General features: G+C 42.4%; 1 protein-coding gene across 1 annotated transcript in view; it reads left to right on the forward strand.

The window, feature by feature from the left end:
• Positions 1-17,190, forward strand: part of LOC309556500 (leukocyte elastase inhibitor-like) — a 114,063-nt gene that overhangs the window by 57,156 nt on the left and 39,717 nt on the right. The window contains exons 7-9 of the mRNA XM_082258950.1: positions 5,831-6,004; positions 11,335-11,397; positions 14,177-14,314. Coding sequence (XP_082115076.1) covers positions 5,831-6,004; positions 11,335-11,397; positions 14,177-14,314 — 375 coding nt within the window. The remainder of the gene's footprint in view (positions 1-5,830; positions 6,005-11,334; positions 11,398-14,176; positions 14,315-17,190) is intronic.

Below are 17,190 nucleotides of genomic sequence, written 5' to 3' on the forward strand. Positions count from 1 at the left end.
CCGTTTTATATCCTTTTTTCTATTCCGCTATTCAATATACACCCTTTTGGGGTGAAAAAAATTAAATTGCAGCATACTTTGCATATTTGACTGTGAGATACACCCGTTGTATTTGTATACTGTTTTTCTATTCCGCTATTTAATAAACACCCTTTTGGGGTAAAAAAATTAAATTGCGGCATAGTTTGCATATTTGACTGTGAGATACACCCGTGCGATACTGTTGTTGTTTTGTTCCGCTATTCAATAAACACCTTTCTAGGGCAAGATCATAAATTACAGAAATATGAGGAGACCGTCAAATAGGGGCCGTGGCCTGGGTCGTGGTGCTGCTGGTAGAGCTCCTGTTGCAAGGAGAGGACGTGGTCGATCTGTGCCAGCTACACGCACAAGTGAAACACCTTCCTCAAGTGTGAGGAGGCGACAGAACCTGCAGCAGTATTTGGTAGGGCATCATGCGCCTCTAGAAGTGATGAGGCCAGAACAAGTAGAGGCGATAGTAGATTGGTTTGCTGCTGACAGTGCCTCCAGTTCCTTCACATTGTCTTCCACCCAGTCTACTGCAGAAAGGTCAGAGTTGGCACCTGCAGCCGATGTCCAACTGTCTTTCACCTCACCCCCTTGCAAATCAGGCAAGCAGTCTGAGCCCCAAGTCATGCAGCAGTCCTGCTTCCTCTTCTGCTGCAGTCTCGGCCTCTTCATCCACCTCTGTAGTGATACCGGCACCTGCCACCCCGCAAACAGACGATCTGTCAGCAACACCACTACCTGGGTCACCAACCATCTCCACAATGTCCCGTGGAAGCCTTCAGCTTTCCATCTCCCAAACACTTCAGAGGAAGTACCCCCTTACCCACCCGCGATCCCTGGCCCTGAATGCCAGCATTTCAAAATTATTGGCCTTTGAAATGCTGTCATTCCGTCTGGTGGAGACACACAGTTTTAAAATCCTTATGTCGGTGGCTGTCCCACAGTACGTCATGCCCAACCCCCACTACTTTTCCAGGCAAGCCATCCCTTCCCTGCACAACCAAGTGGGGGAAAAAATCAGGTGTGCACTGCGCAACGCCATCTGTGCCAAGGTCCAAATAACTACCGATACGTGGACCAGTAAGCACGGTCAGGGGAATTATATCTCCCTAACGGCACACTGGGTAAATGCAGTGGCGGATGGGCCTGAGGCAGATAGCAATTTGGCGCATGTCCTTCCACCACCGAGGATTGCAGGGCGCTCCTGTTCCTAACTCCTCCTACTCCGCTTCCTCATCCTCTACCGCCTCCTCATCCGGTCAGCGTAACACCTTCACCACCAACTTCAGCACAGCCAGGGGTAAACGACAGCAGGCAGTTTTAAAACTTGCCTGTTTGGGGGAAAAACCACACACCATGCAGGAGTTGTGGAGGAGCATGGAACAGCAGACAAATGAGTGGTTGCTGCCAGTGAGCCTCAAGCCCGGCCTGGTGGTGTGCGATAACGGGCGAAATCTCATAGCAGCTCTGGGCCTAGCCGGTTTGACGCACATCCCTTGCCTGGTGCATGTGCTGAATTTGGTGGTGCAGAGGTTCCTTAAAAATTACCCCGATATGTCAGAGCTGCTGCAGAAAGTGCGGGCCATCTGTGCGCACTTTTGGCGTTCTCACCCTGCTGCTGCTCGCCTGTCAGCGCTGCAGCGTAACTTCGGCCTTCCCGCTCACCGCCTCATATGTGACGTGCCCACAAGGTGGAACTCCACCTTGCACATGCTGGAAAGACTGTGTGAGCAGCAGCAGGCCATAGTGGAGTTCCAGCTGCAGCACGCACGCGTGAGTTGCCCTGCGGAACAGCACCACTTCACCAACAATAACTGGGCCTCCATGCGAGACCTGTGTGCCTTGTTGCGCTGTTTTGAGTACTCCACCAACATGGCCAGTGCAGATGACGCCGTTGTCAGCTTAACTATCCCACTTCTATGCCTCCTTCAAAAAACGATTCGGGCGATGATGGAAGAGGATGTGGCACAGGATGAGGAGGAGGAGGATGAAGAGGTAACATTTCCAAGGCTTTCAGGGCAGTCATTCGCAAGTGGCTCCGAGGGTGGGTTCCTGCACACACAAACGCCAGGGACACAATTGTCCAGCAGGGGCACAGTTCTGGAGGATGAGGAGGATGAGGAGGAAGAGATGGAGGAGGAGATGGAACCATGTTCACAGCAGGGTGGCACCAAGGCCAGCTCATGGCCATCACTGGTACGTGGCTGGGTGGATACAGAGGACACAGACGATACACCTCCCACAGAGGACAGCCTTTCGTTGCCTCTGGGCAGCCTGGCACACATGAGCGATTACATGCTGCAGTGTCTCCACAACGACCGCCGAGTTGCCCACATTCTAACTTGTGCTGATTACTGGGTGGCCACGCTGCTGGATCCCCGTTACAAGGACAACGTACCGTCCTTAATTCACTCACTGGAGTGTGATCGCAAGATGCGCGAGTACAAGCGCACGCTGGTATACGCGATGCTGCTAGCATTCATACCTGACAGCGGGGCCACAGTGGAAGCACAAGGCCAAGGCAGAGGAGGAAGAGGTCGCCAACGCAACCAGGGCACCGCCAGCACCTCAGAAGGCAGGGTTAGCATGGCCGAAATGTGGAAAAGCTTTGTCAGCACGCCACAACAAACAGCAGCACCAGCAGCTCATATGGAACGTCTTAGCAGGAGGCTGCATTTCACCAATATGGTGGAGCAGTATGTGTGCACACACCTACATGTAGTGAATGACGGGTCTGCCCCCTTCAACTTCTGGGTCTCCAAATTGGGCACATGGCCTGAGCTTGCCCTTTACGCCTTGGAGGTGCTGTCGTGCCCTGCAGCCAGTGTATTATCTGAACGTGTATTTAGCACGGCTGGGGGCGTTATCACAGACAAGCGCAGCCGCCTGTCCAGAGACAATGTGGACAAGCTCACGTTCATTAAAATGAACCAGGCATGGATCCCACAGGACTTTTCCGTACCTTGTGCAGAATAGAGATGGATACCGACCTTACCCAGCCATTGTTATATTTTTGATCTTTCTCACTCTTTTTGGGGTGTACCCTCATTTAAAATGACTGAAAAAAAGCAGTGTTGGCTACCTCGTCCTCCTCCACCGCCGCTTCCACCTACACTGCCACATCCACCACCACCTCAACCTCCCTCCTACTCCATATGGGCCTCGTCCTTCACAGATGAAGAGAATTGTTTTATTTTTCAGTTTTTTTTGTTGTTTTAAGTTATTTCCCTATCCACATTTGTTTGCAGAGCACTTGCCATGCTCTTAACTACGTTTTGCTGCCATTTTCAGCACTCTAGCCCTTTCCATTGGTGTTTTAGAGCCATTTTAGTGCCTGAAAGTTCGGGTCCCCATTGACTTCAATGGGGTTCGGTGTCCGGGTAAAGTTCGGACTTTTTTTTCAAGTTCGGCCGAACCCGCCGAACACGGACATCCAGGTGTCCGCTCAACTCTAGTTATAGCCCTTTTGTATGAAACGATCAGAAAGGACTCCTGATTGTGTAACAAAATCAGCCTCGGAGGAGCAGTTACATCTCAACCGTACAAACTGCCCCTTTGGGATGTTACACAGCCAGGAGAAATGATGGCAGCTATCCAGGGGAATATAAGAATTCCGATCTGTAGGCTTTGAGAAATTGCTGGTACTGAACTTGTTAGTGTCTTTAGATATAACCAAATCGAGAAACACCACCCTTTCAGGACTAGTAGTCCATGAAAGGACAATATTCTTGTTTATCCCGTTTAGTTTATCCATAAACGACACCAAGCTATCAGACTCACCGTTCCACACTAGAAACAGGTCGTCTATATAGTGCCTGTAACATACTAACTCAGGGGGGCGATTATGGAACACAACTTCTTCCTCCCAGTGGGCCATAAAAAGATTGGCCACACTGGGAGCGAAACGCGCGCCCATCGCAACCCCCCTATTCTGTAAGTAGTATGTACTGTCATACCAAAAATAGTTCCTTGAGAGACAGAAGCATAGACTACTCAAAAGAAAACTCCTCAACTTCCTAGGTAATTTGGAAAAAGAAAAAGCCCATTTAACTGCTTCCTCTGCTGAGTCATGATCAATGATAGTGTATAAAGAACTGACGTCAGCTGTAACTAAAATTGAGGAAGAAGTACAAGGTAATTCCTGTAAAATTTGTATTATGTGCTTCATGTCCTTCAGATACGCATTAGTTGAGACTACCAATGGCTGAAGGTACGCATCAATAAACTGGCCGAGTCTGGAGGTCACGGAATCTATGCTATTGACTATAGGCCTTCCTGGTGGACACTCTTTATCTTTGTGGACCTTCGGCAAAAAATAAATGATTGGGGTCCTACAAAAAAGGGGGTCTAAATACAGAGATTCCTTTTTATTGAGAACCCATTTCTTCTTGCCGGACTCCACTAATTTGCTCAAATCCCCCTTAAATTTGAGCAATGGGTCACTCTTTAGAACTTCATAAGTTTCGCGATCTGATAATAAACGACTCATCTTTTTTTTTAGTATTCTGTATATGTTTTATAACAAAGTCGAAAATATTGTTAATTGTTGTTTTCAAATTTTCTGTCTTTTTTTGTTTATATAATAAAAGTTAAAAAGCCCAGAGGTGATCAAACACCACCAAAAGAAACCTCTATTTGTGTGAAAAAGAAATGATATAAATGTAATTTGAGTACAGTATTGCATGACCATTGCCAGTTAAAGTAGCACAGTGCCGAATAGCAAAAATTGGCCTGGTCATGAGGAGTGTAAAACCTTCTGGAGCTCAAATGGCTGTAATACTTCACAGCTTTAAATATCAAAACATGCATTAGAAAAACAGTGCACTAATTCAGATTCTGCATCACTGTTTCTGTTTCCCCAATAATCACAGGAGTCAAAGGCAAACAGGTCCAGTAGGGAAAATTTTTCTTGTAGACTACATTGTTACATTGCCTAATGGTAGAAAAGGTCCTGCATCAACATAGTAACATAATAATAATCATTCCCTAACTGATTTTGAAAAGTGACTTTAGCCTTCACTCTAATCTAAAAATAGATACATTATTATACTTTTTTATTATTTTTGCGCATTTTTGTTTAATTATTGTATTTTGAAAGTTTTGTCATCATACTACAATAGAAAGTGCATGATTACGCATAAGACGTGTCTATTCCAGTATACTTAAACATTCAAAATTTTCCACCCGCCTCCCACAAATTTATATTACTGCCACATTTTGCAAAAACATGTTTAGTGCTGCTTATCATCTTTTTTTTTTTTTTTTTTTTTTTTTATGGTTTACTGCTGTTGGCAAATCTGCTTCCTGTGAGCCAACAAGTAAAAGATACATGCTGAGGCAGGACATTCAAATATTTCAGGAAACAATTGTTGCTTTAATTGATGATGAAAGTATAATATATATTTGGGTGTAGCTAGCAATGTAACAGTCTGCACTGAAGTATTGTCCTAACAGGTACTGTATTATTTTACTTTCTACATATATCATATTTTGTAAATTGTAAAGTTTAGAATATGACTAGGGCTGGACATATTATGTTATGCTTTTACTTTTAATTTCAGTCTTGATTTATTTATTTTTTTATACAAATGTAGGGTTTTCAATAGTTTTAACATTTTAGCAGGAATAACACAAAAGTTACATACTAAGTAAGTCGAAGATGGATTGAAGGTGAATTTAGAGTAGTAAGCTATAGTAACTAATCTAATTTTAATTAGATATTTATTAACTTTATTTTTTATTATATTTTTTTCAGAAAATTATATTTTTCCTGTGAAGACAGTTTTGTTCTGTAAAGTAGAAGATAACCATGGAAGCACTGGTCAAATCGTACAATGAGATTTGCGTGAAGCTTTGCCTAAAGCTCATTGAAGACAATGACCAAAACATTGCATTTTCCCCAATGAGTATTGCATCTGCTCTAACCATGGTTTATCTTGGTACTAAAGGCAACACTGAAGCCCAGATGTCTGAAGTAAGTACCAAAATGCTATAGTCACAGAAAAGCAATTGTTAAAGATCCATGTGTTTTGTTGACAGCGATTCTAAAATGAACAAGTATCACATTGGGTAAGACTAGTGCAAAGAGCAATTCAGGTAAACTATATAAACCAGGTAGATAATAGCAAGCACAGATATGGATGATTTCTGGGTCTCTGCACTTTGCACGCCATTTCTTTTTGCTGCATTGGATGCATTTAGTTGATATGCCTTATATTTTTTTTTTTTACTGATCCACTCCTATGACAGATGATGTAAAGTAAACCATGTTTGGCCATAGCCTGTCTCTGTTCTTCTTTAGTTCCCCTTTCAGTTATCAATTAAAATATAGTAATGTCCATTGGCCAGCATGACACCTCGTGGAATATTTTAATGTAGGACTACAGTCCTCATTACAGCACAAAGGATGGTTAAAAATATATATCACTCACACCTTCTCAAGGAGAATCTGTCATGAAAGAAACAGGCTGCCTTTGCTGAACTTTGTCTTAAGAATCCTAGTTGCCTGGCCATGCTGATGACTTTCGTTTGTTATCCCAAAACTTCAAATTCCTGATATGTGCCTGCTGTACCATGTACTTGTATGGGAAAGTATCCTGTTCTCTTTGTATTGCTTCCTTTATGAGAAATCCCTGGTGTTCCTGCCAGTCCCTCTGCTTTCCAATTAGAAACTGACCACACTAAGCAGGAGAGCACACCGTGATCAATTCTCTAGCTATGCTGGGAAATTCGTGTGCGCTCTTCCAATGATCAGACTAGTCCTGACACACCTCCACTGCATAGCTATACACTAGGAAGATCAGTGTGCTGCTGCTTCTCCTTCCCCAGTTCTTATGCAGCTGAGAACATAGGGAATGTGATCACTTCTAAAAAAGGAAAAAAGTATTTATAATGTATTTTTATATCTATACAAAAATGTTTTGCCTTTCATTTCTATTATAAACAGAATGGGTTGTTTTATAAGGTGATTGTTTAATACACTTTAATACTTTTAGTATACTAAAATACTTTTAGTCACTGACCTGGATCAAGTAAAGAGATAAGGAACTTTTTAACACTCATTTAGGGCTTCTTCACATCACATTTTTAGTATTTCGGATTGCGCATTTACAAGTTTACAGTCATGTTGGAACAGGAAGGGGCCATCCCCAAACTGTTCCCACAAAGTTTGAAGCAGGAAATTGTCTAAAATGTTTGGTATGCTGACGCCAGTGGCAGAGCTAGACTTTTAAAACAGGGGTGGCAAAGGGGTGGCAAGGTATTATTTTGGGGGGGTCAATATACATGCGTGTGTATGTATATATATATATATATATATATATATATATATATATATATATATATATATATATATATATATATACATACACATATACACATAAACATATACACACACTTTTATAAATAAATGTAAACAAACATTCTAAGCGGTATTAAAACATTTTTAATTAAATAAACAATTATCAAAGTAAACATTATTCTTTTAAGGCCGCACACCGATCACAGGGCTCTGCTCTAAAGGGGATCTATGGGGACCCTGCTCTAAAGGGGGATCTATAGCATAGATCCTCTTTAGAGCAGGATCCCCATATATCCCCCTTTAGAGCAGGCTAGGGCAGGTCCCCCATAGATCCTCCTTTACAGCAGGCCAGGGTGAGGTCCTCTATATAGACCCCCCCCTTACAGCAGGCCAGGGTCCTCCCCCAGACAGTCCCTCTCAGTCTCCGCACCAACAGGATTGGGTTCAGGAGCTGAGCAGCCAGGGGCAGAAAGCAGCAGACACAGAGGTGGCGGCCATGGCAGAAGCACTGCACGAGGGTGATTAGAGTGTGCCTAGGCACACCCTGCACACCCCGTGTGCACGCCTATGAGTAGGGCTGCACAATATTGCCCCCCATCAATGTAGTGACCAGTATGCCCCCCCCCCCCTCAATTGACAATGTAGTAAACAGCGTACCAACCCATCAATGTAGGGACCAGCGTACCAACCCATCAATGTAGTGATGTGCCTGCACACCGGATTGGTTCGCTGTGCCGCTACTCACGGTTAAGGATGATCGAACTTTTGAAAAGTTCGGTTCGACCAGAACACCCGAATTTTCCAAAAGTTCGGTTCGGATTTCAGAACCCCATTGAAATCAATGGGACCCGAACTTCGGTAATCAAAAAACACCATTTTGAAGCCCTAAAACCCAATAAATGCCCCTAAAAAGTGCCTAGGGTTCTGGGTCATGCCCCATTAACTAATAATCACACAAAAAAAGTTCTTAAAAATTGTCATTTTTGATAAAAAAGCCAATTATTGAAAAAATAAAAAAAAAAAGAGAGATTTTTTTGATTTTTACTTTGGATTTAGTATCTGGGGGGTCTAAAAGGTATGCATGTGAAGTTTCAGCTCTGTAGCATGTCCAGAACCATGAAAAAAAAAAAGATAATTTTTCAGTAGAACAGGGACGACAGGACCCTCCTTTAACTTTAACACCTATATGATCTTTTTTTCTGGTTCTGGACATGCTACAGAGCTGAAACTTCACAGGTACACCTTTTAGACCCCCCAGACACAAAATCACACAAAAAAAGTTCTTAAAAATTGTCATTTTTGATAAAAAAGCCAATTATTGAAAAATTAAAAAAAAAAAAGAGATTTTTTGATTTTTACTTTGGATTTCGTATCTGGGGGGGGGGGGGGGTCTAAAAGGTGTGCATGTGAAGTTTCAGCTCTGTAGCATGTCCAGAACCATGAAAAAAAAAGATAATTTTTCAGTAGAACAGGGATGTGGGTCGGGACCCTCCTTTAACTTTAACACCTATATGATCTTTTTTTCTGGTTCTGGATATGCTACAGAGCTGAAACTTCACAGGTACACCTTTTAGACCCCCCAGACACAAAATCACACAAAAAAAGTTCATAAAAATTGTCATTTTTGATAAAAAAGCCAATTATTGAAAAAAAAAAAAAAGAGAGAGATTTTTTGATTTTTACTTTGGATTTCAGATCTGGAGGGTCTAAAACGTGTAAATGTGAAGTTTCAGCTCTGTAGCATGTCCAGAACCAGAAAAAAAAGATTGTTTGTATTAGAAAACTTTCTGACAGGGGGTTTGCTTCGCTGCTGTAACACATTGCCGGTTTAATAGAAGGTATTTTTTTGGGATCTTTGCAGTCAGGAAAAACATCTGAACTTGTGTATAGTGGTACTGTGCACAAGTTCAGATGTTTTGCCTGCCTCCAAAACCCCCCAAAAAATGCCAGCAAAAACACACCTGGGCATTTTTTTTTTTGACGCTAGCGTTTTTTTGGCATTTTTTTGGGTTCTTTTGAGGCAGGCAAAACATCTGAACATGTGTATAGGGGGTATATATAGACATATATGTCTGAATATATACCCTTAGACATATATAGGTGTGATAGTAGCAGAAATATATTCCTGTAAATGATTTCATTAGCACAAGCATTTATTTCTGCTACTATCACACCTATATATGTCTAGGGGTATATATTCAGACATATATGTCTATATATACCCCCTATACACATGTTCAGATGTTTTGCCTGCCTCCAAAACCCCCCAAAAAATTCCAGCAAAAACACACCTGGGCATTTTTTTTTTTGATGCTAGCGTTTTTTTGGCATTTTTTTGGGTTCTTTTGAGGCAGGCAAAACATCTGAACATGTGTATAGGGGGTATATATAGACATATATGTCTGAATATATACCCCTAGACATATATAGGTGTGATAGTAGCAGAAATATATTATTTTTATATTCCTATAAATGATTTCATTAGCGCAAGCATTTATTTCTGCTACTATCACACCTATATATGTCTAGGGGTATATATTCAGACATATATGTCTATATATACCCCCTATACACATGTTCAGATGTCATGTCTGACATCAAACTTGTCCTCAAAAAAGCACTGGCAGTGGCAGCCCCTGCAGCATAAAAAATGCTTGGCTGGTGAGAAGCCATATTCCAGTTACGAAGCTATTCAGAGAAATGATCATTTCTCTATAGCGGTCACCCTGCTATGGAAGGGTTTTGTCCCCCTGCCATAGCAGTCACTGCCAGTTAACCCTACACTACACTACGGTCCCCTTACACTTAACACTTTCCCTACAGAAACTCAATTTTTGAAGCTAACTTAAGTGTAAAGGAGCACTCTAACTACACTAGATATCCCTTTCCTCACACTAAAAATAGCTAAATGACACTTTTAAAGTAAAATTAACAGAACTGCTTCCATTCTCTTCCATGTCCATTATAACAATGCTAGGAATATGGCGGGGGCGATCTTATATACTGGGGGGCGTATTCACTAATGATTGGTCTAGGGACCCCCTAGTCACTCCAATCACATTCCTAGCATTCTCCTGCCCCTCAATTGGCTTTTGCTAATGGTTCTGGTCCAATCACGGGCTTTTAAAGCCCTTTTTCTGAAGCATTGCATTTTGGGCGGTTCTGGTTGCCGAATTCCGAACTTTTTGGGCAAAAAGTTCTAAATTCGGCCGAACCTCGAACACCCAATGTTTGGGTCGAACCGATGGTGGACCCGAACCGTTCGATCATCCCTACTCACGGTGAGTAGTGGCACAGCGAACCAATCAGGTGTGCAGGAACGCGTGATTGGTTAGCTGTGCAGCGGCTCACGGCGCCGCTGCCGCTCACCGCGCTCAGTCACACAGTCACAGAGAACTTGCTGCACAGGCGCCCTCTCGTTCAGCTAATCTTATGAGCATAAGCGAGCGCGAGCGGGGTGGCAAGGATGTCGTCTGGGGTGGCAATTGCCACCCCAGCTAGCCCTCTGGCTCCGCCACTGGCTGGCGCCTTAAGTGTCCCCTTCACTGGAGGGGCCAAGTCCAACCCCTGAAAAACAACCCCACATCCTAACCCCCCCCCTCAACCATCAAATGATTTGGACCAGTGCACAAAGCGGTCCATAAAGACATGGATGAGCGAGTTTGGGGTGGAGGAACTCGACTAACCTGCACAGAGTCCCAACCTCCACCTGATAGAACACCTTTGGGATGAATTAGAGCGGAGACTGTGAGCCAGGCTTTCTTATTCAACATAAGTTTCTGACCTCACAAATGTGCTTCTGGAAGAATGGTCAAATGTTCCCTTAGACACTCCTACACTCCTAAACCTTGTGGACAGCCTTCCCAGGAGAAGCTTGTTGACACAGGTCCTTATGGTAATGATATACTACACTGGAAAACTGAATTTATTTTCCCAAAACCTACTTATTTTAAATGATTCTTTCTATTCTACATCCAACTAATCTAATGTATTTATCTATATAGGTTTTAAACTTCAAGAAATCTACAGAGAAGCAAACCTGTTCCCTATCACAGACAAAGCTACAAGTAAAGTAACTGAATTCTCTCACACATTTCTATTGTGGTATTATTAGACAGCTACGTGTATCTGTGACATATTTTCTCACCTTGCAGCATTGTTTTAGTGTACAGTAGTGGCAAGTAGCCAAGTCCTTCTTGATTCAATTGCACTGAAAAAATTGATGCACTGCTTTAGACAGGACTATATACTTAATTTAGGAAGGTAAAATGTGTTGCTGAAGTAATATTATTTAGTAGCTAACAAAAATAAAAAAAACACAAACTTTTAGGAAATAAGGTACCTTTTTCATAGACGTTGACAGATAAAAGCTAAGGTGGCGGAGTACAATGAGACTACACATAGGACTAGATAAATATCATTTAAAATACATTTAATTTAGAGAAAATATTGTGTTATTTTTTTTTGGAGATTATAATGACTTAGGTTCTACAGTATATTTGGTTAAAGAACTTGTATACCTCCTGGTTCATAGTTCTTATAACCATTTTGTAGATATTGACACTGTACAAATTCACAGTCACATATCACAAAAATAGCATCATTTTAATGATAATACTAAATCTAATATCAATGGAGGGAGACTTGCAGGGCAGCAAATGTTTTGTTGACATGACAATGAATGTGTTTTAATAAATTATTTATTTTAAATTTAGGTAAGTAAAAATGATATCCAAACTTGTAGGTGGAGTGCAGCATGGTGCGGTGGGCAATAATTCACATAGTCAGGTGCAGCTTGTATTGTAAATATTTCAGCAACAGTTCACAACAAACTCAAAGGGAAAACCTCCGACTGGGAGCACTCGCTGTTTACAGCAATGTGAACAAAGCAGGTCTCAGCCAGACTGACAGCGCCTGTAAAGAGGCCAGATTGTGGCCTGGCTGTTTCATGCCCAAACGGGAAGATGTCTAGAGGAGTTGCAATGTCTGCCCTTTCCCTCCTTATCAGGAACCTTTTTTTACAGCTAGTACTGTCCCTGACAGATGGTTACCTATGCCCTATACTACCCACTCACATAAAGCATGTCAAACCCAGGAGTCAGGGTCTTAAATTGACTCTGCCACACCTAAGATGGCCACCAGAGTTACATGGGCAGCCAGCATCCAATCAGATCGCTGCTCCAGTGACTCAGGAAACCATAGAGGAACCATGTATCTCATGACTACCTCTCCCTCTGCATTGCCTCTGCAGTTGAGCACCACCTGCAGTGGAGAAACAAATTGCACCTGTCTACAAACTGGACAAAGATGGTACCTATAAATAGTACAGACATAATAAGGAAAGAAATTTTCATGTTACATAATACATAATAGACAGAGGTACTTTACATGTCACAGTGTTGATATTATACTGTACATAACAGTGACTTCATCAAAATCCAGTGCTCTGAATGTATTGAATATATATATATAGCTATATTTTCTCTAATGACCTGGATTCAATTTACAGCTTAGGTGGGGATCACAAGCTGTATATCGATTGGTCAGGGACAAACTAAGATAGGTGTATAACCTCTCACAGCTGGTATGCTTATAGGAGGGGCTGAAAATAGTGGATAATGTGAGATTTGCATTTGAAGAAGGATGAGGTAGCAAAAGTAGTTCTTTAGAACCTGTGAAAGTAGAGAGATGACCCAGGAGAAGGGGAAGAAAGAGGAAAAAAAAAAAAAAGGAAAAGCAGGGAGCGGGATGAGAAAATGGGAGCTTTGTAAAGTACTCTCTGGATGTGTGCGCTCATCTTAAGATGCTAAAGGATTTCATTTATCAATGTCTCCCATGTCAGGACACAGAACCAGTTATTACATGACCAGGGATTTTTGCAGCCAGACTGCAGGGGAAATGCAGCACCTCCAGCCCTGAATGCATGTAATGGCAAGAAGTGCTGGGGTGTTTTGCAGGGTCTATTGTTGCTGGGGAGGTCAATTGTTGCTGTGAGGGATCTACTGTTGAGGGCGGGGTCTACTGCTGTTGGCTGCTAAAGGGCCTGTTGATGCTGGCTGCTGGAAAATTTATTGTTGCTGTCGGGGGTCTGTTGTTGCTGGAGGGTATTTTGTTTCGGTAGGCCTATTTTTGCTGGGGGATCTATTGCTGCTGGAGATCTGTTTTACTGCTTTTCTTGTTACCATCAACTAATTCCTACAAATTACTTAGCACACCGAAATGATACTTGGTATAGGGGCATCACTGGGAGGTGGGTAGCTTGTGGAACCAAGGGACGGTGCTCAGAGGTGGGTAGGGTGAGGAGACGAGGGTGACTTGGAAAGTTGCACAGGTTGCTGGATCCTGTTGAAATCTTCACTGCAGGAATGTCCGAACCTCTCCTTTTCACTGAACTTCCAGAGCTGCGGGGGTTAGTAGCTTGGAGTTTTCTATAAAGCTGCAATAGAAAAGTGCATAGTAGCTACAGTCAAGATAAAAAAAGTCAGTGCACCTTCTCCCCAGATAATGTGCCTCACAGCACATGGCTGAGGATTATTATTATTTTTTTTTTTTTTAACATAATTTTTTTGCAGAATTTTTAACAATCATGCAACAAAGGATATACAAAGTTATCTGTATTTTTATATTTTATTTTGATAGCAAATAATATCTTTAGAAAAAAATCGTTCACATCCTTATAATTGTTGCTCCTATGAGAGAGTTTTTTAATGAATATATTATTTAATCTGTCTATTGTTATTTTATTGTTCTCTAATTATTGGTGCAGTGTGTTGTTCTCCTAACAAATGGATAAAACTAAGCAAAAGTAAAATATGTAATATATGAATCTACCAACTCTATCCACAGACTCTAGCTGCTGTACACATACAAAATATTCCAGTAGCTTTCGAAGAGCTTTTTTCAATTGTCAATCAACCCAGCAATAAATATATTCTGAAGTCCGCTAACAGGCTATTCAGCGAAAAGAGCTTCCATATTGTTCAGGTAAGGAATTTAAAAATTACAATTTCACACGCAAATCCTAAATTAAAATCCATGTACAGACTGAATTGTTCTATCCAGTGCTTCAACTGAATTAATAAAAGAGAAAGTTGTGTAGTACTGTGTAGTATTGTGTAATTAGCTTGCAGGGACCATTAATTCAGGCAACACCATTATGAAGTTTGCTTTTAAGCAAGATGATTGTATTGCAGTTTCCAAAACAAAGTAAGACTGTGAGCCCATTTACAAATTGTTTTATGCACTGTGTAAATTATTAAGCTAAATAAATGGGAAAAAATACATTAAATGCCTACACACATTTTTTCTAGTTTAGGATAGAGTGAGATCACTGCTGTTGTTGTTGGTGTCCTCATGGGTAGATTTTATTTATTTTTCTGTTCTTGGTGCCACCAGTAACTGGGACAGAAAGTAAAGTAGCATCTCCTCATAGACAGAGCAAAAAAAAAAAAAAGAAACATTGAATCTTACCCTCCCTAACCCTATGTGTCTTCCTTTACTCTCACTTTTTGTTGTTGGTGGCACCAGTCACCAAAAGGAAATAAGGGGATATCATACCTCTCGGGACAAATCAGCAATAAAATACAGACAAAGGCTTCATCAACTCTTCATTGCCACTTATGTTCTTTTCCAAGATCACTTACTTTATGGGCAGTAGAGCAACACAGTCACTGTTCTTCTTTAGCATTAAAACTAAAGGAGCGCTGTAAGAACAGTGATTTAATGGCTCTACTGTCATCAGAGAACTGATTTTGATCACACTGAGAGTTGATCTGACAAAAAGGCAACAGTCAGACAAAGCAACAGCCCCTTTACAGGCAGGGACCGAGGGCCCCTTGGGTTGTATAGCAGGAGTCAGTTTCCAGCTTCCATTCCTGTGGCTGCTGGTCCTAGCACCACCTCTTCAGGCCCTGCCAGCCCGCCTTGCTGCAGCTGCCTCTCTATGTAGCCTTCCTGGCTACATCCACACAGTCCTGCCAGACTACATAATCACCAGCTCTCTTGGCTGACTTCTCCCAGGAGACCTCCTGGACATGTTGACTCTCTCCTGCTGTCCTCACTTCTGCTCCTGTGCATCCAGAACAGCAGTGCCAGGACAAGATCATCCAGTGGGAAAAGAGACAAAAGAAAAAGGGGAGCACCGACCTAGTGCATCACCACTGGAAGCATTTATTAAAAAGTATACAGTATACTCACAAGACAGGTGTGATAATACACACATCAATATTGCACATAAAATCTCTCCAAGGTAGCCAAAGTCCCACACAAAGCTGAATGGCATGCTGCTCTGGCTCTGAGGAAGGGGGTTCGCCCCTGAAACGCGTCAGCCCAGCCATAGCAGCCCCATGTGACACACTGCATGCCATTCAGCTTTGCGTGGGACTTTGGCTACCTTGGAGAGACTTTATGTGCAATATTGATGTGTGTATTATCACACCTGTCTTGTGAGTATACTGTATACTTTTTAATATTTTAATAAATGCTTCCAGTGGTGATGCACTAGGTCGGTGCGCCCCTTTTTCTTTTGTCTCTTTTCCCAGTTTTTTCTGGATACCCTTGATCCTGAGGGGGCAGCAAGACCACAGGCTTCTTCCTATTTGTGTCTGAAGTATCCCTTTTTCCTCCGTCATACTCAACTCGAGCACAGGAGATTTGCTTTATTACTAAGATCATCCAGTGCCCAGGGCAAAGGTGCCAAATTGTGCCCCCCTTCATTATGTGTGAGCTTATGTGGAGGATGTGTAACGCTCCTGCGTTTTATGTATGGTGTGGATTTTCAGCTGCAGAAATATTCCACTTCAGTAGTCATGTAGAGAAACGCTGAGATACCATTCCCAACTCCCAATGACTCATCATGTGTGGAGGATCTCAATTCAGCAAGTAAATACACACACTCAATAAGATGTTTCCTAGAGTGACTTATGTATATAGTAACACAGTGATGATAGGCTGAAGAGACAGGTTGGGTAGAGATGGTAGATGACAGACACTTGAAAGGAAATGTTCTTGAAAGTGAGATAGTAGCAGATGAGATGCAGATAGGTTTAGCAATCATGTATGGTAGCAGATGACAGAGTAGCAGGTGGACATACAAGAGAGATCAACCCAGTGCAAGAACAGGTGGTAGTAGGCTCAAGAGCTAGCAATCTTAGATAATGCAGATGTAGTAATAGTCCTTAGTATGCAGAGCTAGACAGTGTAAGCTTTAGTATGAAAGTTATAGAGGTTTCCCCTACGGGGTACTTATCACTAATAGCAATGTAGCAGAGGAGAGGTTCGGCAAGAGCGGATGATCCGGTAGCGGGATACAGGGATCAGAGCAGCGTGGTTCCGACAGCGAGGTAAGCTTGCAAGCATGAGAGCTTCAAGACAGGTTAGCATCAAGGCACAAAGCAGTTTGAACGAACACATGTGAGTGAGAGCCGGCGATCTAAATAGCCATCAGTCCGGCGCTCAGTGATGACAGCATCAGTCTTAAAGGTGTATGCGCACCTTACCAAAAGAGAATGGTGGGGCGCATACACTTATGAAAGAGTAATTAGGGTACCCAAAGGTACCAGAACATTACAGTACCCCCCCTTTAAGGCCGGCTCCTGAAGGCCTCTGGAGCTGGTTTGTCTGGGTACTTTGCATGAAAATTGTGGATTAATCTAGAGGCATGTATGTCAGAGGTGTTTAGCCAGGTGTCGTCTTGGGGCCCATAGTTCTTCCATCGAACCAAGTACTGAAGTCTTCCTCTGTGGATACGAGAATCCAGAATCTCTTTTATCTCATATTCTTCTCCACCTTCAACTTGTACAGGAGGAGGAGGTGGGATAGTAGGCCTTATTCCTTGGTCAGGAACATGGGGCTTCAGTAGC

The sequence above is a fragment of the Pelophylax lessonae genome (assembly GCF_965119305.1).
Source record: "Pelophylax lessonae genome assembly, chromosome: 5".
Taxonomy (NCBI): domain Eukaryota; kingdom Metazoa; phylum Chordata; class Amphibia; order Anura; family Ranidae; genus Pelophylax; species Pelophylax lessonae.